General features: G+C 49.4%; 2 protein-coding genes across 7 annotated transcripts in view; one reads left to right on the top strand and one right to left on the bottom strand.

Moving 5' to 3' along the window:
* ARHGAP10 (Rho GTPase activating protein 10) overlaps positions 1–11,513 on the top strand; it is a 325,386-nt gene extending 313,873 nt beyond the window's left edge. For 4 of the 5 annotated variants that reach the window (XM_067736723.1, XM_067736722.1, XM_067736721.1 and 1 more), the window contains 3 exons: positions 2,483–2,635; positions 3,730–3,821; positions 10,750–11,513. In XM_067736723.1, the coding sequence (XP_067592824.1) occupies positions 2,483–2,635; positions 3,730–3,821; positions 10,750–10,838 (334 nt within the window). In that variant the 3' untranslated portion in view covers positions 10,839–11,513. The remainder of the gene's footprint in view (positions 1–2,482; positions 2,636–3,729; positions 3,822–10,749) is intronic. The other variant, XR_010943139.1, reaches the window with a different exon arrangement.
* Positions 11,514–18,434: 6,921 nt separating this feature from the next.
* NR3C2 (nuclear receptor subfamily 3 group C member 2) overlaps positions 18,435–20,503 on the bottom strand; it is a 367,456-nt gene continuing 365,387 nt past the window's right edge. For both annotated transcript variants that reach the window (XM_067736718.1, XM_067736719.1), the window contains exon 9: positions 18,435–20,467. In XM_067736718.1, coding sequence (XP_067592819.1) covers positions 20,312–20,467 — 156 coding nt within the window. In that variant the 3' untranslated portion in view covers positions 18,435–20,311. The remainder of the gene's footprint in view (positions 20,468–20,503) is intronic.

Raw genomic sequence — 20,503 nt, 5'->3', positions numbered from 1 at the left:
GGAGTGACTTTTGCTGTTGGTGATACAGATCACCTTGAGATTTCTAGGTGTCTTCGCTTGGCATGAAGTAGGTTTTATGACTTCCAAATGAATGGCTGGATAGGGGGATTGTAAATAAGCTGTTCAGAGAATAATGTTTTTAAAATGTTCCTCCTTCCCCCCCTTTTCTGATCAGAGTAAAGGCAACCTTCTGTGTGCTAAATATCTATCCAGTCAGTAATGCAATGTTTCACGGGCCTGCTGTATAATAGTTGTAGTGTTAGCACATGCGAACTGGCTGCTTCAGATGTGGCTTGAAGACTTCCTGTGCCAAGCCCTCTGCCCGGCTTTGTGAATCCACACAAAGAGTTAACCCACCTGCTCTCAACCCAGAGGCGAGAGAAATGTCTGAAACCAACACAGAACAACTCATGCTGATCGGCCCTCCCGTTTATTGGTGTGACGGGCCTTCAGAGAAGGTCTGTGACTTAGCCCAGAGGAGAAGAACTGGGGGAGGCAGCTGGAGCTGAGCCGGGGGGAGGGGACAGATTGGAGCCAGCAGAGGAGCGGAAGAGCCTGAGGGGGGAGGAGGGGAAGTCAGGGGAGCAGAGCTGTGGGCTGAGCCGCCAGGCTGCCAGGGCAGGTGGGAGAGCACACCTGTTCCTGGGGAGGCACACGGGGTGGACTGGGTCTTACCCAGGTGGCTGAACGTGGCTGATGGAACTGGCCGAATGGGAGGCCCGGGGCTAGGGCCTTGGCTAGGAGAGCTCCGCCCTGACACCGGCATGAGCAGTGAGATTGGGATCCTCTCCTGTTCTTGACGAGAGCGTAGAGAAAGGAACAGCCTGGGAGCTTTTTGCAGTAAAAATGGACAGGATGTGGTGTTAGTTCTGCTTTAGAAGAAGAATCAAAGGTAACACTCAGTAATATGGAAGGACACGGAAGCTGCTTGTAGAAACTGGTTTTAGCCAAAGAGGGTGAATTTGAGGTGAGGGGCATCGGGGTATAGCAGCATTGAATACATATGTGTTGAAAATGTACTTGAGTAAAACGAGAAGCTTTCAGCACTGTGCTTTGAAAGCAAGCTTCGTAGATCATCGTCACAAGCCTCCAGTTTTGAAATCATTGAAGAATAATTTATTCAGATCAACATGTATTTATCGAACCCTCCACGTTTAGAAGCCCCTCCATGGGTCTGTCTACTGACCTTTTTACATTAACTTATTTTCAAAATTGGCAACTACTAGGGAATGTTAAGGTCACCAAAGATTTACTGTTCATTGGTTTCTCCCTTAAAGGCTAGTCTTTGGTCCACTCTACAGGAATCTTGATTCCCAGTGGCATTCTGTTCTGAGTTGCCACATGTATATGACCAGATGAAAGAGCTTTATTTTTTTATTGAAGTGTAGTTGCTTTACAATATTGTGTTAGTTTCTACTGTACAGCAAAGTGAATCAGCTATATGTATACGTATATCCCCTCTTTTTTGGATTTCCTTCTCATTTAGGTCACCACAGAGCATTGAGTTGAGTTCCCTGTTCTATACAACAGTAGGTTCTCATTAGTTATCTATTTTATGCATAGTATCAATGGTGTATATATGTCAGTCCCAGTCTCCCGGTTCATCCCATCCCCACTTGGTATCCATACCTTTCTCCTCTATGTCTGTGTCTCTATTTCTGCTTTGTAAATAAGATCGTCTATACCAATTTTTTCAGATTCCACACATATGCCTTAATATATGATATTTGTTTTTCTCTTTCTGACTTACTTCACTCTGTATGACAGTCTCTAGGTCCATCCACATCTCTACAAATGACCCAATTTTGTTCCTTTTTATGGCTGGGTAATATTCCATTGTATATATGTACCACATCTTCTTTATCCATTCCTCTGTTGATGGGCATTTATGTCGCTTCCCTGTTCTGGCTGTTGTAAATAGTGCTGCAGTGAACATTGGGGTGCATGTGTCTTTTTGAATTATGGTTTTTCTCTGGGTATATGCCCAGTCGTGGGATTGCTGGGTCATATGGTAGTTTTATTTTTAGTTTTCTAAGGAATCTCCGTACTGTTCTCCGTAATGGCTGTACCAATTTAGACATTAAAAGGCCACTGTTGAATATTTAGAGCTATAGGTCATGGGCTTGACTGTAGATTCTTGTGACTTTCCTTATAAGCAGAAAACGTGAATACCTCAAAAGTCCAAGCAACTAGTTTTGGCCGTTGGATTCTGGTGTTGTAATTAGTGCACCAGTATGGTGCTAGGTTGGACAAGACTAGATCTTCTCCACAAACCTGAAGAAGTACAATGAGGCATCTCTAGTTTTGGGGTGTGGCTCTTGGGGCTACAGACCTGGGAGGAGGTGGAGAGGACTCTGTCCGTTTCAGTCATCAGGAGAGAGAAAGGAACTATCACCCTAGCCATTGAGGGATGGGGTGTCATGTATTTGGTGTTCCGTGGCCTTTATACTATTAATCCTGTTCTTCAAACTTCCACACTTAGCCCAGGCCAGGCCCGATCATCGACCGTCCAGTGGCTTAACCCTCAGTCACCAGCCACACCGAGCTGCAACCCAGCCGCTACACCTCCTTCACCCAAGCTGTCGTCTTTCCCCCTCTCTCTTCCTGCCACCGTAGCGGACAAGCCACCTGAAAGGTATGTGGTTTGGAGTGTGATGTAGAATGTGAGGGCGGCACACAGAGGGGCTTGATCAACCTGAGCAGCTTCTTGTGCTCCCCACATGGAAGAAGCTTCTGGTCTCCTGGACTTCGTGGACAACATTTGCAACCTTGCCTTAGACTTAAAGGTTCAAGTACATTCTTAGAGATTTGCCTTACGTGAGACCTGCTTGAACCTACTCTTTCTGGTGCTGGTTGTGCATTTATGAAACCACGTGTTTTGCAAGAACTTTTTATACGTGAATAGAAAGCACACGGTTTGTTTTAAAGGAAGGTAAATGAGGCACTGGAAACTGTAGTTAACACAGCTCTTTAATGGGCCAGTGGTGCAGAGGCCAGAGGTGCTGACCCTGTAGCAAAGCCCTTCCTCCGGGACAGCAGGCCGAGGCTCTTCTCCCCATCAGTGGCTTCCCCTGCTCCGGTGAGGTGGGCTGCTTCCTTCTGCCTCGGCGTGCATCTGGCTGACAGCCTGCTTTCCATCCTTCCCCAGTGTGTTCTTTTCCCACAAGAACACACAGGATGTTTTGACAAGTGTCGAGAAGCCAAGACTGATGTACCTTTCGGGGGCGAGACCCAGCTGAGAGCAATGAGCCCCTTCCAGGGTGGCGTGAAAGCAGAGCGTCACTGTAGACTGATGGGCGTCCGAGGTGCGTGGCTGGAGCCTCTTACTGCCCGTGTGCCTCTGCCCTTCAATGCCTCGCCTTCGGTCTCAAGACACCGGTGCTTTTCCTTAATGGATAAACCAAAATGCTTCAGAAATAAACATGCCCTGTGGTTCTAATAACGCTGAGCGAGAGGGAAGGGCATCCCACTGAGCGGAGAGGAAAAGTAGGTGAAGAGGTTCAGGGAAAGCTTCTCGGAGAGGCTCCCTAAAGAAAGATTGGGGTTTGAAACCTGTCATTTACTTGACAGTCAAGTGCTGTGGTTTGCCCGATGTTCCCTTTCCCGCTGATTTCCTTTTTGGAAGGAGCTGCCGTGCTGGTGACATAGAAATGAGATTTGGGCAATGTGGGTGGGGGAAAGGTGAGGTTTCTCATGTTTCACTTGGTGCCTTGCATGTTCCCTCTTCAGCCTCATCAGTCGGAAGGCCCGGGCAGTGTACCCGTGTGAAGCAGAACACAGCTCGGAATTGTCTTTTGAAATAGGAGCGATTTTTGAGGATGGTAAGTGTTAGTGGGAGCTTTGTGGGAGGCTGTCTTCTGCCGGCGCAGAGGGTCTACCACCCAGAGCACGCAGGCGGTCCCTGGCTGTGGGTTTGTCAGGAGTAGAAGTCTGTCCCTTGATGCTTTGGACGGGCGAGAGCCTGCCCACCTGGGTCCCAGGAACCGAACGCCAGGGGGCTGTGGGTGCCCACTTCCGCTTTAATCTTGGTTATTCCCCAACTCTTGTAACTCTTGAGGGTCTTCGTTTGGGATATCTTTCTCCTGATGTAGAGAAGCCGGTGCCACTTGGAGTCAAGAAATGTTTGTGATTTGCATCCTCTGTTTTCCTCCCTCATCGTCCCCACCCTAGCCTCCTAAATGCTTCAGGTTCACCAGCTCTGTGCTACAGACAAGTGCTTTGTCGACCAATTTTGGTTTATCATTCCCTTACCATTCTTTTGCTTTACATGAGTTTCGCTTGTTTGAATAGTGCATGAATCTCTAGATAGGGGTACTGATTCTGCATACTGAAACCAGGGTATAGATTTTTGTTTGCATGTTTAATAGTCACACACAAGCATTGAGGAGCTATGCCCGGCTTCACATTGCACAAATTCCTCCCATGGTTCAGTGTACATCTCTTCCCTCCCCCTTGATTTCTTCCTTCCCCGTCCTCCTCATTATGAAATTCATTGGTTGCTATGGAAACAGTGATGTTGTGTGGGGGCAGAGCTGCCCAAAAGGGTTCTGGAGAGGCAGCGAGAACCTTTGATGCTTGGAATGGAATGGTTGATTAGCCAGAATGTTTGGAATATACGGAGTATATCAACACAACGCCTGGTGCTATATTGTCAGTAATGCGGCATGAGCTGATGATTGTTTTTTAGAAAGCGAGTTGCCTCATTTAGAGTAGATTTCTATATCTGTGTGATACGTACTCTGGAGAGCCAGAGACTCCTGATAGTGTCAGAAAACAAACAACAAAACACCCCACATATGACAGCATTATACTTCGTGGAGAAATTTTGCTCTTGGAGTAGAAGCAAGAACAGTCTTCTGTCACCATAACATACATGCATGCAGTTTTGGCAGGAGAGTCAGTTAGCTGCCCTCCTCCAGGCCTGGCATGTACGGGCACCCACATGGCAGAAGGGAAAGCGGAGAGCACTGAAACCCACCGTTTAGGAAATGAGGGTGAATCTTGACGCTGTGTGGTTGATTGGATTTGTTCGGGGCCTCAGAACACAGTATTGTTCATGTGATACTTACCTTGGTGGAAGGTGTATCTATTAGAATGCCTTTGGCTGCAAGTAACAGATAGAGCTGGTTAAATCAGTCACGAAAGCGAATTCGCTCACACGCTAAGAAGTCTGCACGTGGGGAGCTCCAGGGGCTGGTTAATCACCTTTTCAAAGATGTCACCCAAGACCACAGTGTTTCTATCTCTGCTTATGGACAGGAGCCCCTGGCTGCTTCCCCAGTGCGGGTGGGATGGCTGTCCCAGTTCCAGGCCTCATGGCCACACTCAACCCTAGCAGAAGGGGGTTGCCTCATCCTTGTGTTCTTTTTTGAAGCATGAGAAAACTCTTTCAGAACATCCTTCCTAGGTGACCTGCTCTCACGTCTCAATAGCAAGAATGAGGTCATGTGCTCCCCTTAAAGTCATTGCCAGCCAGGACTTCAGATCAATCAGCACCACACTGGGTCCAGGGGCTTCTCCTCTGGGCACTCAGACATGGGAATGGGGGTCAGGACCCCAATCAAATCCGGTTCTGCCAACTTGGATATTGGGAAAGGCCGGTAGATGTCTGACGCGGGACACTGAAGTTCTGCACTTTTAAAGTCCCTCGGTGACTTGCAGGAGACCTCCTGAGAAAAATAGTGTGTGCGTAGGGGTGTGTGTGTGTGTGTGTGTGTGTGTCTGTCTGTCTGTCTGTCTGTCTCTCTGTATATACTCATATGCATGTATACACACACATACAGGCATACACACACATATCTCAGTGTGTTTCGGGAACAGGAGAGTGATTGATAGCAGGTAGCTATCAACTCTGCACTTATTTTGCCTGAGGTCAGTTGGCTTTTCCACTTTCTCTGTGACCCTGGACAAGTTCCTTAAGTTCTCTCTGCATCAGCCTCTCCATCCTAATCCGCAAGGATGTCCACACGTGTGGTGATGTGTCAGGGCAGCATTTTGGGTCACGTGTGCAGCACAGACATTGTGGAGGATGTTGCCAACCTTGGAGCCTCGCTTGGCACACCGTGCACCCGGCTTCGTTTTGAGCCAAGGCACATACCACTCAGATTCCGGGCTCTGTGGCGCTGGTGTCCTCAGGTCCTCCCCCAGGCCAGCTGCTCTAGAGACGCTTGTTGATGTGTTGACACCTTCCCCATACAGGAGCACGTGCACATCTCATCTGATGTGAGCTCCTTGCCCTGCAGCCCCTGCATCCCACTCCTGTTGCCAAAGATACGCACGGGGACCACGATCGGAACCCACGTCCCCAAACTTACTGTTTCTTAGGGTGGTTCTTAAAGGTCACAGGAAATGGAAGACCCTTAAGCAGGATTTATTCTTTTCTGGGTGTTTGTACCTTCATCTTCTGTGCATAGTTGATCTCTTAGCAGAGACTTGATAACTAGTTAGAAGTGTTTGCTCGGAGCACGTCTAGTGATGCCTTTCTTGGAACGGCTGCGGCTCTTCCCTTCCGATGCCGGACGCAGGCCGGGCCGGAGCAGCAGCTCCCCTGGTCTCAGCTGCCGTTGCTCCAGGCGGCCACTGTTTATAGCTCAGCCACTGGAGTGTCGCTGGGAACATGTCCTTCCTGCAGACCAGGGATACGTAGCATCGCTGAAATACCTAAGACGTTTTTTCTGTGTCCATCTGGAGTCTTCCAGCTACCGTAAATGCTCTTGCTCTTGCCCGGCCAGCCGTTCTTGTCCCTCGTGCAGGCAACAAAGGAAATTGGCTTACGCCATTCAGTGGCCTTTGGAGTAGACAAAATCCAGGTCAGAGTGGCCCCTGGGCCGCATTGTCAGTAGTCACGTGGTTGCGAACATATACAACAGTAGGAAATCCTGACCCAGAGTGTGGAAGGGAAAGGGATCTTTAGTAATCACCTTGCCCCATAACTGTCCCTTGCTCTTCGCTCTTACCGTGTGGGCCTGGACTTGAGTTTAAATTCTAAGCTGAAGATTCATTTCTATAGTAGACGCACTAATGCTTAGCTGTTGTTCTGGGGCAGTGCCTCCCATATCCTCCAGGGGGCGCCGTGTGTAAGGTCTCAGGGCAGCTGATGTGCGTGTGTCAGCCAGAGGCCAGGGCCCTTTTCTCTGGGCCTGGGGAACCTCAGAAATACGTTACTTTGGTGACCAGTCAGTTCTGCTCTCTTTCCCGATAGGTTGCCCTGCAGCTGCCGGACCCACCAGTCCAAGCAGCGAGTGGTATCCGTCCCAGGGCTGCCCGGCATTAGGATTTCCAAGGTCTGGCTCTCTCTGGGCAGGGAGGCTGGCTGCCTTGTTTGCCAGACTTTGTTCATTTCTAATCTGGAGACAGGATCTGTCCATTGTTTGGGGAGCAGGTGTGGCCCAGATTCATCTTTAAAAGCTGCTGGTGATTCATTTTAAAGTCCTCGGATATATAAAGAGCAATCCTTGGAAGACAGCTTGCCATCATTATCTTAGAAAGTTGACCCTCTTATAGACCCCACAGCCTAACAATTGTGTTCTTATATATATCCCTAACATGAGGGACTCTTAGAAACTCATTTTAAGTAAAAAAAATTAAGTGCAAGAAGCTTCTATAGTGTATGATTCTGGTTCAACTCACAAACAAACAAAATAAGTAGTATATTATTAGGGATCTAAACGTACGTGATGAACCTGTGTTTGAACCATCGCTGGGGTAAGACAGTGAGAAACACAGCATGGAAGCTGCCGATCCCCTTGGAGCAGGGGGAGGGTGTGAGGGGGGAGGGCAGGACACAGGAATGAGCCCAGGACGGAGGCGTCCATGTCGGCTGCAGTTCTTGAGTTGAGTGTGGGTTCCTGCTCTCTGTTGTGTAATGATGATTTAGATATTTCTCATTCATATTGTTTACATCATGCTAAAAAATACCCCAAGCTGAGACCAGATTCTGTTCTGGAGAAAGCTTCTCACAAAGTATTCTTGTCCCTGGCTCAGTGTCCTTGTTATGGGATGGTAAATCCGGAGGCCATGGAGAAACCACCGTGAGATACCACCTTACAACCTGTTAGGATGGTCGTTATCAAAGATATGGAAAATAACGAGTGTTGGTGAGGATGTGAAGAAATTGGTACCCCAGTGCATGGCCGGTGGGAATGTAAAATGGTGCAGCTGCTGTGGAAAACAGTGGGGCAGGTCCTCGAAATTAATCATAGAATTACCATGTAGTCCAGTAATTCCTCTTCTGGATATGTAGCCCAAAGAGTTGAAAGCAGAGACTCAAACAGATTTGTACACCCATGTGCATAGCTGCATTATTCACAATAGCCAAAAGGTAGAAACAGCCCACATGTCCGCCGACAGACGAATGGATAAACAAAATGGGGTCTCTACGTATAATAGTGTATTCACCCATAAAAGGGATGGAATTCTGACACGTGCTGCAACATGGATGAACCTGGAGGACATTATGCTAAGTGAGATGACCCAGTCACCAAAGGACACAGATTGTATGATTCCACTGATATGAAATATCTGGAGTAGGCATATGCTCATGAAGACAGAAAATAGAATAAAGGTTACCAGGAGCTTGGGGAGGGGGAGGGGGGAGGTAGTGTTTAATGGGGACAGAATTTCAGTTTGGGAAGATGAAGAAGTTCTGGAAATGGAGAGTGGTGATGGTTATAAAGCATTGTGAATGTACTTAATGCCACTGAACTGTACACTTAAAAATGGTTCTGGTGGTTACATTTCTCCATATATATGTTACATGTATTTTACCGCAAGTAGAAAAGATGATGATAGCAGGCAGTATTGGTGTGACCGTCATCACATACTCATCAGGTTCTTAAGGATGTGAGCCTTGCCCGGGGCCAGCGCAGCTCGTGAGTGGCAGGACAGGGTCTCTGGCGTAGGCGGTAGCTGGCACAAGGTTAGTGCTCCCCAGTGTGTGCCAAGTGAGTGCTGTACTCTTTGCCGTGTGTCGTGGGAGTCTTCAGTGAGCAGCCTCTTGGTGTGGGGCGTGGAGCTACCGACCTGCCCTGTCCCCACGGGAGATGGTGGCCAGGTGGCATCCCAACATGCGGGGACGAGCGGATTCGGTCCTCATTCCTCTCCCATGGTCACTACCTCCCTGAGTGTTTGAGGAAAGGATCTACTTGGCCCCCGGACCCCCACCCCGCGTTGCACGACCCCTGGGTGCCTTTCCCATAGAATCCAGTCCTTTTCCCCAACAGGGGCTGTGCTCCGATGGCATTGCCAGCGTGGGATTAAGTGAGAGCCCTTAAAAACCCTGCTGTGAGGAACGATGTCGGGGTAAAAGGGTGCGAAGAAAGGGGTGCCGCCAGGTCACCTGGAGGGCGCATCTCTGGTTCATTTGTTTATTCGTCCTTTCAGCAAATCGTCCCGGTCTAGACTAGGAGGGAGGGTCCTGTGTGTGTGGGGGGAATGAGTAGGGGGCACATATGGTGGCTCTGTCCTGATCTGGAGCACTGGGAGTAGTCTCGGAGGGAGGGGATACCTCAGCTGGTATCTGAAGGGCAAGGAGGGTTGTCCAGGCATAAACGGGGAGGAAAGCAGAGGACCAGCCATGCAGAGGTTGGACTGTGGGTTGCTACACAGGAGTGGGTTATGAAGCCCGTTTGCTGAGTTGCCATCGGCATTGAAAAATAATAGAAAAGAGTGCATCACACCTAGTGAGGAAGTGCTGTTCCGTGAAGCGCTTGTGTATTGGGCACGTGGACGTGTGTGCTGGGTTCCAGCTACACAGTCAGCCGTCTTCTGATGGGCTGCGGTCATGGCTGCCTTGCTGGGCCAGCTCCTGACTTGCTCTGCTGATCCAGCCCGCACCTCCCCTCTCTTCTACATGCACGGCTGCCACATCTGCTCCTGGCCATGGCCGAGGCCTGAGTCGGGGCCTGCCCGCAGCTGGGGGTTACTGGATGCTTCTAAACCCTGGTGATGAATGTTTGGGCCCTGTGCCCTTTGCTGTCTAGCCTGTGGTCCCTGTCCTGTGTGTCCGTCATGGCTCTTTGTGGAACGTGCTGGGCACTGTGCCCAGCTGTGGAAGGTCTCGCCCTGCCCTCAGGAGTTCCCCGTCCAGGTGGCAGTCAGACAGGTGCCCAGATGATGCCGGTGAGGCCTGGCAGGTGCCGAGAATGGCCGAGGAAGACTCCCCAGAGGACAGGGCATCTGGGGTCTCTGACGAGGAAGAATTCCCCGGTGAAGAAGTCGGGAAAGGCATGTCAGCAGACGGCGGCGCTGCAGCTACAGAGGTTTAGAGGCTCGGCCGGCGCTGCAGCTACAGAGGTTTAGAGGCTCGGCCGGGGCTTTCTCTGGATGATTCACTGTGGGTGACCCGCATGACGTGCTTGTGGGCGAGTGACTGGTGGCTCGGGAGGTGGCAGGCCCAGGTGCCCGGGCAAGCTTGGGTTTGTTCCTACAGACAGTGGATGTTATGCAGGGCAGTGCCGTGTCCAGCTGTGTGTTCTGGAAGGTTCATTGAGCTCCTTTGTGCACTGTGGATTGGGAAGAACCTGACCGGAAGCTGGGGGACCGGTTAGGAGGCTGTGGCGTGAAGACAGGTGAAGGCTGGGGTGACCAGGGGGCACCTATAAATAACTCTTGTGCAGATTTGTAACCAGACATCCCAGGAATGGCCCCCGTTTCGGTGTTGGTTGAGCCTTTAAGACCCACAGCGGTGCGGTGAGTTCCCAGGTGGAAAGTACCCGGGAGCATTTAAAAAGGATTTCTCTTCCTTTTCAGTGCAAACCTCAAGAGAACCTGGCTGGCTGGAAGGGACTTTGAATGGCAAGAGGGGCCTGATTCCACAGAATTACGTCAAGCTTCTGTAGCAACTGGCCCGTGAGGGCCCCGCTGCAGACCCTGGCCCCCGAGGACCTGCCTGTGGGGTGTGAGCACCATCTTCCCCCCAGGTGAACCCACGGCCACCTGGACACACGGCAATGACAGATCACGGACTGGCACTCCAGGGGTGGGGGGGTGGTTTAATACTGCTAGACGTGGGGGGAGAGGGGACGCACGGCACAGAGCTGCATAGGGCTGTGTGGATAGGTGCAGCGGGAGAAGGATGTCCAGGTTAACAGGATGGACTGCATTTTCAAGCCTTGGGACTCGTGAGTTTTAATTTTCCCATCTGCAGAGCGAGAGGAAGGGCAGCCTTCTGCCGGCCCGCCTGCCCCACTGGCGGCCACACCACCGGACACCGCCCCCCGCCCCCCCGCACACCTGAAAGGGAACTGCGTTTGCAGGACGTGCCCTTAACTCTGGTGTCGTGGAGGGGCTGCCGCGGGCGGGCGGTGCATTGGTCTAAACCCAGAGGGCAGCGGACAGAGGCTCCTTGCTGTATGGACAGCTGCCCTGGGGACCCCACCCTCACTGGACTTAGGGCACCGGTGGACTCACAACAGGCTTTCTCCTCCGTGCTGCTCACCTGTGTGCTGTTTCCCCAACCATCATCTTTCAGCCCTGAGCTCTCTGTACATGAAATAAAATATAATTTCCTATTGGATCTGTGTCCTCACGTGGGGAAGAGACTGTGGAATTCACTCACTGTAACATTTCACGATCTGGCAGCCGGTGGGTGGGGAGGCACTGTCCCCTGGTGTTGGCACGTGTGCACTCACAGGCAGGATGGGTCACCCAGGAGCCTTGCCGCTTCGGAGCGGGGCGTGTTTCTGGGGGCAGCGGTCTTCTCTGACAGGTGAGATCCTGGCGGGCCCCCTCCACTGCCTCAGCTGGCCTCTCCCGCGTGTCCTGCAGGAACCCGGGCCAGGATGGGGCTGGGGCGCTGCCCCCCAGGGCTTTGTGTGTGAGACCCTCCCTCCCAATGACCTTCAGTGTACAGCCCTGTCCCCACCCCACACTCCCTATGTTTTCCAGGCCTTGACGCTCACGTCTCCATCTGGATCTAAGCCGGGCTGCAGGGCGGCGGGTCAGGCATTCGGACCGGTCCTGGAGGAACCTCAGCCATGCCCCTGCAATGGATGCTTTGTTGTTTGTCTTGTCAGTCTCCGACTCCCAGGCACAGGCTAAACCGACCTCTCCGGGAAGGGGGAACGTCTCTGTCCCCTGACCTGGAGTCCCTGGGCTGTGGAGCTCATTTCTAGGGGCCTCAGGATTGTGAAGCCAGCCCTGCCCCAGGGCCCGCTCTGGGGGCCCGGCATGTCTGTCTTCCCCATGGGAGGCTCCTCGGCCTGTCACAGTTCTCCCCTAAGATTGTCACAGGAAGGATGTGTCCGTCGCCTCTTCCCCAGGTAAGATGATTCCAGAGCGCTGGTTATGCGTTTGGAACTCACCTCCCCTGGACCAGGTAAGGTGTCAAGTTTGGGGTCAGGTGTGTAGAGGGGAACAGGCCCATTGAAAAGTATCCACGTTCTACCTAAAAAAAGTAAGGACACTCTCAGTGCAGCATAATTTAAAATACTGGATTGCAGGCCCAGTGGAGGGTTTTGGGGCTGCTGAAGAAACCAGGGCCCCATGACAATGGCCGGCCCTAAGGCCAAGGGCCAGCCTGACCAGGGGGTGGGGATGGCATCGTCTCCCGTGTCCCCCGCGTTTCTGAGTTATCACTTCCTGCCCCTGCCCGCTGCTTAGGGATGTAGAAGAAAAACTTGGCCTGGGGCAAACTCTCCTATTTCCGTGGGAAAATACAAACTCATGGGCAGTTACAGTGAGTGGGCTCAGGTTAGCACTGGGAAGGATTTCCTGGCCGTGTTCTTAATTGGTATATATCCATGGGGCAGTAAAAATATGACCCACCACACTGGGGCTTGATTTCTTTGCTCGCTTGAGGAAGACTTTGCTCATTCACCGTGAGGTGCACCCAACCTGCTGTCGCCACCAAACTGTTGTTAACTCCCAAAGTGCGTTTATCACCACTTTCTTGGTCAAGAAAATTGCTGTGAGGTCTGGCTATCTGTGCGGTTTGGGGCAAATTAAGTTGACTCTGTGATTCTGTTCCCGCTTTCTAAAAAGAAAACTGTACTCAGAGGTTTTGGGTTGAAGTGCCTGAATACAAGAAGCATGCCCAGTACATACGTGCTCAGTTAGCACCATGCCCAGCACATAGTACGTGCTCAGTTAGCACTGCTAGTCCCCATGCTGTTACTGCTGTGAGTGTCACTTGCCTCTTTGTTGTCGGGGCAGCTGTGTTCTGTAGGATGACAGTGTGGCAAGGGTGAAGCCTCAGGACAGCACTGGTTGCAAGGGCTCCCCAAGCCCCAGCCCTGCCAACCCCTCCTGTGGTTGTTTCAGGAAGAACGGGGTCACGCCAGAGGGGAGCCAGGGGTGTATTCCTCTGCAGGTAGGACCAGTGTGGCCAGGTTGGCCACAGCCCCCAGCTAGGGAGCCTCCCTCTGGGCCTGGCCCAAAGTGTACTTAGTGACCAGATCAGGAAGTATTCCCTTAACTGGCAGATCATCTTCATTTCCCCAGAGGAGAGATGGGGGGATGGGGTGATAGGTTTTTCTGTGTTTTTGCTGCATGGGTGCGGCCAATCCCCTGAGCATCTGTTGAAGGCTGGCTGAGCAATGGCCCTGCCTCCCTCACGGCTCAGGACCCGCAGCCCCGCCTCCTTCAGCACCAGCTGCTTAGACCGGGTTTCGGCCTGTGTTCATTCAGAGGCACACGCTGGGGCCGTGGGGTTTTGGCAAAAGAGGGCGCTCAGATTTTGTTTCTCGCGGTGGGGCTTGCATTTGATGGTGTCACCCCAAGGCTGGCCCTGGTGGTCTCTGTGCTTGGAGAGGAGATGCCAGGTGAGATCAGAGCCAAGTGGCCTAGGGGGGGCTGTAACCCCCCTTTCTTTGTAGTAGTAGAAACGTCTGTAGTTGGGAGTCTGGGTGGGGAAAGCAATGGATTGTCCGTACCGGTGGTGGGCATCAACTCATTCTTTCTTTACGGGGACTGACTGAGCCAGGGGAAATGATCTCATTTTAACAGAGGCTCTCGAGCAGAGCGCTTTGTTTAGATTCAGTAAGCTAGCCATGGTCTTTCTGCTCTACCGTCTTGCCACTGGGGGCCGGTAGGGGACAATGGCTGTTACGAGTTGAACCGTGCACCACCTTCCAAAATTCATATGTTGAAGTCCTAACTTCAGTACCTCAGAATGCGACCTCATTTGGTAGTAGGATCATGGCAGATGTAATTAGTTCAGATGAGGTCAGTAGGGTTGGGCTCTAATCCAATATGATTGGTGGCCTTATGAAAACGGGAAATTTGGACACGGAAACGAGCACAGAGGGAAGGCAGTGTGAAGACACACAGGGAGAGAATGGCCACGTACAAGCCAAGGAGAGGAGCCAGATACAGATGCTTTCCTCATGGCCTTGGAAGGAGCCAAGCCTGATGACCTCTTGATCTCAGACTTCTAGCCTCCCACACTGGGAGACAAGACATTTCTGTTGATTTTAAGTGCCTCACCCCCCGCCCTGCCCCCGGTTTGTAGTTCCTTGTTACGACATTTCTAGGAAACAAATACAGTGACTAAAGTACGTGTTTTGAGTTAAAAAACAACCTATTTTGAAATTCTTTTTTCACTGTTTTATACCTTGGTGACCTTGGACGAGTTCACTTCACCCCTTTATGCATCGGTTTTCTTCTGTGAAATGGAGAGAGCGGTACCAACTTTACTGGGAGGTTGGGACAAATGATGATATTAAATGCCTCAAGGGTACCTGGCAAGAAATACGGTTTAGTAACCGGGGAAGATGGGAGAGGGTAGCCGCAGGGTACCATGTTGGGGGGTGGGGTTAGTCTCTGCCCCCCTTTTCATCTCCTAGCTATGCCTGCTTCCCTCCAGCGTACCTTCTCCAAGGCCGTACGTTGCTCTTTCCCTCTGCCCTATATTTTTCGCCCTTTCTCTGTCTTCCCAAGGGCACACGCTGCCTTTTTCATCTTGACCTTGTCTCTGTTCCCCATTCGCTTTCGTGCTGGGCCCCTTCTCACTGGTTCTCCCCTTAAGACTCTCACAGCCAGGTTTGGTGACCCCTTCCTCAGCCAGAGTCCTGCGTGACTTTTTGAATCTTCCTGAGCTACCCGACTTTCTTTCCTCCCTCCTCTGGGAGGGAAGTTATTCCAGGAGAGTGTCCTCAAACAGCTTTCTGTCTCCTAGCTCTGCAAGTGTCTTCTCTGATGCTTGTCAGCACTCTTTTTCCTTGGCTGGCCTGGGTGGTACCTTACTGCTCCCCTATTTGGGTAACCCAGCACATTCTCTTAATGCTTTAATGTCTGGCTAAAAGTATATCAATCTGCTGGGTGGAGTACCTTGGAGAATTCTTTCCTATCAGAATATCAACTTGACTGGAAAGTAGACTTTTGATTTTTGCCCAAAGAGAGACTGCATTTTGGATGGGCAGTAAGTGCATGGGATTCCTTTAGGCTGCTTGGTACCATGCGTCAGTTTCTGAATTTTTCCTTCCTTGGAGGGCTTAGCGGCTGCAGGTGGAGCATCTCAGAGAGTGGGCGGAACACGATCCGACTCAGCTCAAGCCAGTTTTCACAAGAACCATGACCCTCTCTGGACCAGGCTGGACCAGGGCATGAAGATCCAAAGAATTGGCTTTTTCAGAATTTGGAAAACTTGGAAATCACTGTCTTGGCAACATACATTCTATGAAAAAAAATACCTAAATTGTGCGCGGTACATCGGTTGAATGATCCCAAATTTCACCCCTCTCCGGATCCATGCCCTTGTGTGGAGCCTTTGCCATGTCAGCTCCGGGCTTGACCTTATAACTTGCTTTGGCCAAAGGGATGGAAACAAACTTGATACCATCAGAAGCTTGAGAAGTGCTAACCCTTTCTACTGTCTTAGAGCCTTCTTCTTCTACCATGAAAATATGTCCAGGCTGGCCTGCTGGAAGAGGGGAGGCCACATGGAGCAAAATCATCTCAGACCAGTCGGCTGCATGACCAGTCCAACCCAGCCAAGCCTGGCCCAGGTGAGCAGAACTCCCCCCGCTAGCTAACTCATGAGAATAATAAATGATGGCTGATTTAAACCACTCGGTGATGGGGTGGTCTGCAGCTAAGCACCTGCTACTCTGCCCCATCTTTCACTTTGCTTTGGATCCAGGCTTGGTCTATGCTGAACGTTAAGAGATCACATCTTAATCTTCTCTTAGCCAGTGTTGTTTGGGAAGCCACTGTTTTATTTCCAAGAAAAATGCTGCACCAGCAATTGCATGACTTGGAATTAAAGTGTCGGAGATACATGTAATCAAGTCATTTTAGTCTGGATACATTCGCAGTTTATCAAAAAGTATGTTGGAGCTGACTTTAACATAAAGGAACATTGTTTCCTTTTTGCTTGAGGGACATTGGTCATACGGAAGTAAACCAACCCCTAATTATATATGCATCATGATGCATAATTGTTCCTGCTTTGGCGTACGGTGGCTGGCTGGCTCAGTGGCAGAGACTTAGTTCTTAGCTAGTGATTCTTAAATGTGCAGCTGGATCCTTTGGGCCCGAGAGCACTTTTGGTCTTAGAAATGCAGTCACACTTGACCCAAGAACGAGCCTGCTCTATTCAGAAAGGGCACCGACTTTAGCCAAGGGTGCACAACCCTGGGGCCTCCACCCTACCCCCCACCACTGGCCACAGCAGATTCACAGCCCACGATGGCTTTTGTTTAAAGTTAGGGGCTCTCTGCGACCAACTGTGCTCCCTAATAGGTCAGATTGCATAAATTTTAAGATATAAAATTACCTTCATTCTCAATTAAGGCTTTACAAATTTGTGCACAAAAGTTTTTGTTTGTTTGTTTGTTTTGCGGTACGCGGGCCTCTCACTGCTGTGGCCTCTCCTGCTGCGGAGCACAGGCTCCGGACGCACAGGCTCAGCGGCCGTGGCTCACGGGCCCAGCCGCTCCGCGGCATGTGGGATCCTCCCGGACCGGGGCACGAACCCGTGTCCCCTGCATTGGCAGGCGGACTCTCAACCACTGCGCCACCAGGGAAGCCCCACAAAGGTTTTTTAAATAGTTTTTTTCCCTGGGCTGTGTTTCACGACTATGTTGTGTTCCAGAAATATATCAGTTGTGTTAAAGCAAGGTTGTGGTTAACTCTCAAATAGTCTTCTAGTTCGACCAATCACCAGTTAAATGACACATTAACAATGTACCTGAATTTCTCTTGTGGGAAATACATGTTTTCTAGTTTTAAGATGAACTCATAATTGCTTACTGCTCTTTTGTTGTTCGTATTAATGAGGGACGTCAAGGGGAGCAGCCTGTAAGGAATGTGAGAAGCATCACAGCCAGTTGGAATGGAGTCTCTTGATAGTCCAAGAGGACCTGGGGTGAGAGCAAGATTCCACTGTGTGGAGGGAGACCTGGGAATGAGACGGGGCATCTGGTCTACTCAGGTGAGTCTGGAAGTCTGTAAAATGAACAAGCTTCCGTGCGGTCGCGAAGATAAATGAGGCAGTGTACCTACAGCATTTAGTGGCTACATCAGTAGTAGTTATTGTTATAAAATTGTTATGGGGTATTTCAGTGAACCAAATATCAGCAGTAAGAAACAGGACATCTAACGAGTCCCCAAAGAGGATAATTAATATGTGGATTACACAGGGCTTTCTAACATGGGGGAAAAATGGTGACTCCATCTTGGATGTAGGCAGAAGGGCATATTATCCAGGTGGAAAAGGGCACAAAGTCCACGTGTTCCTACAGACGTTCAAATGAACCGTTTCCAAAACAACAAGTGATTAAAGTAAAGGATTTATTGTAATCTGCTTACAGTCCTTTGCAAAGACAGACATATGTTTTTGCATAAAGATATAAATTGCTTCATTTTAAACTAATTTAGTGTCCTTTTTAATTATATGAAGAAGTTTTGGTGAATTATGAATTGTACCAAACCAAGATTTTTAAGAGCAATATGGTACAAAAATAAGAGACAATTTGGACTGGGACAGGCATTCAACAGTGGATTTAGAATATGGCTTTGCTGTTTAATCAAGCAAAGTTACCTGGAGACACACAAAGAGCCAGTAACTTCGTTAATACAAAAAGCCGATGCAGACCGTCTCCATCCCCAAACCTGGTTACGTCAAGATTCCGATTTCATCAAAAGTCAGTCTGAGCTAAAAGCTGCTCTTGTGAAGCCATTTCTTTTCTAGAAACTCCCAGTCTGCATGCTGTGTGTTTATCACCTTCCAAGTGTGGCTTTCATATTGCTGTGCATGTAAGTTGACTGTATTTAAAGATCTGCATAAAAATTAAATTTTTGAAACTGCAAATTATGTAAGAGAAACTCCTCCCTCTGAGTGCAGCTTTCACAGGTTCCCCCTTGCACAAGGCAGGTGTCTTCTGAAAGACATGGTAATGTTGCCTGCATGGTGAACCCTGGAGAAAAGTGTTGATCCCAACGCTGCCATCTCCCGGCCTTGGGCTTCTCCAGCTACAGCTTTTAGGTTTTGGAAAAGAATACGATTTCACTGAGTACCTGATGATTATCATCACTTTTACAAGATTAATTTTGGCCTCTATTCAAAGTATTTAGTGCAATCATATTGTTAAGTTTCCCCAAAGATATACATGTTTGTGATTTGGGGCAAGAGAAAAAGCCGTAAATTGCATCAGTGCCAAACAGATTAGTGAATTAAAAATTTTAGTGCCACTGTCTTGCTTATATGATCTGTAGTTTTTTTTTTTTTTTCCAAAACTGTTTACATATAAAATTCATTTTTAAAACCTACCTTTTAAAAATCTAAAAACCCTCTAATCATCGTGCAGTCTCCTCGCCGTTCTGACTGAACCGTGCTGTGCCCACACACACCTTCCCAGTGCCTCCTGCCATGACCTCCGTGTTCCCATGACCAGTGCCAGGAGTGCAACAACCCCTTCTGAGACCAGAAGTGAACATTTCACCTTTTGCGGACGTAGCGCGTGCATGGAATTCCTTTCCCCCCAAAGGAGAAAATTCGATTTTCTAAAATGGGATGAGGATACGCTCTCTGAGCCATCGCATTTCCAGTCTCTCTCTCCCCTAAAGCTGATTCTGCTTCTTGAGGAAAATGGAAAAGAGGCAGCTTTCCTAGAGCTGCTGCACTCCCCGGACATCCTCTCAGGGAGGGTGTCATCGAATGACGCCTTCATGGAGCTGCAGACACCACAGCGCGCCGTCCCCAGTGGAAGGAGGATGGAGCCGAAGCCGGAAAACGTGCTCAAGTCCCACGAACACCCCAAGCGGGAGACCAAGGACGAAACGAAAGTACAGAAGAAGTAGAAAGGCTTAAAGACAACCGAAGAGGTTTAAGTGTGGTTATTTACAACAGAGACTGTAAAATGGTAAATTAGATATGAAGCTAAAAAAAGGCACAGCTTTCCCTTTCTTAAATACACTGTAAACGGTTCATGATGCATGCAGAACGTTTCACTTTACAAAAAAAAAAAATTTTTTTTTTACCTTGTTGGTTTAGACAAAGATAGTACTTAAATAGTCTCCAGCAAAATAGAATTCTTTCAAAAATACTTTCCCATTCATCCTATTAACCATTAAAGTTTTTTTTTTTTTTTTGTATGTGTCTCATTTACAAAAGTTCCTTATACCTTAGTTTAGGTCCTTCACAATTTATACATACAGTAATGTACAGCACAGCAAAAGACTGCAAAAATTATTGGTAAAGCCAACACAATAGATACTAGAAATTGAAACCAAGGCATTTGTTTGAACATCTTATCCGTTCTAATTAAATAATAAATGGAGGCTAGAGGGTGAGGATACCAGTGATGCAGAAAGACGTGGGCGAAGCAATGCCCCCAAGGGGGTCGCTAGTCCAGTCCACGTGCTCCGTTATTACACAACAGGAATCTGTATATATTTTTTTGTGTTTTTTGTTTTTTTAAATAACGAAAGAATATTAATGCCCCATATTGACTATACGCTTTATGTGCAAACCAAGGGTGAGCTTGAAAAAGTTCGTTAGTCCTTGAACCCTTTTAAAACAAGCGAACGATCCCAGAAACTACATGGCATAGTTAAAACTTCCACCTGTTAAAATATCAAAATCAGAGAGTTATTGACTAGATATGGCTTTTCATCCAGAGGAACAGGAACGTGTTTCTAAGTGCTGGGGGTTGGAGAGGGAAGAACCTTTCAGACTATGCAGGTCTCGCCAAATCCACGTCACCCTGCCTGCCTGCCTCCCAACCCTTGACATGATTTTCAACTTGAGCAACTGCTGAACAAGTGGGAATCAACCATCACGTGTCAAAAATAGGATTTTCTTGGGTCCTTCGTGGGTGTGTAGTAACACGGGGAAACTTAAGGCAAAGTTCTTCTGGTGAGATGTCTCCCGTCACTTCCTGTGAAAGTAAAGGGTCTTAGCGTTCCCGGACTCCACCTTCGGCAGCTGGTCACTGATGATCTCCACCAGCATCGCTGGGAACTCCACTTTCAGGGCCTGGGACTCCCGGAAGGTATAGAAGCAAAATTCCAGCAAGTCGCTCACCAGCTGCAACAGACAGACAGAGGGGCTGTGACATCAAGG

The sequence above is a fragment of the Pseudorca crassidens genome, chromosome 4, assembly GCF_039906515.1.
Source record: "Pseudorca crassidens isolate mPseCra1 chromosome 4, mPseCra1.hap1, whole genome shotgun sequence".
NCBI lineage: Eukaryota > Metazoa > Chordata > Mammalia > Artiodactyla > Delphinidae > Pseudorca > Pseudorca crassidens.
The sequence above is the reverse complement of the archived record's forward strand: the minus strand, read 5'-3'. Positions and strand labels throughout refer to the sequence as shown.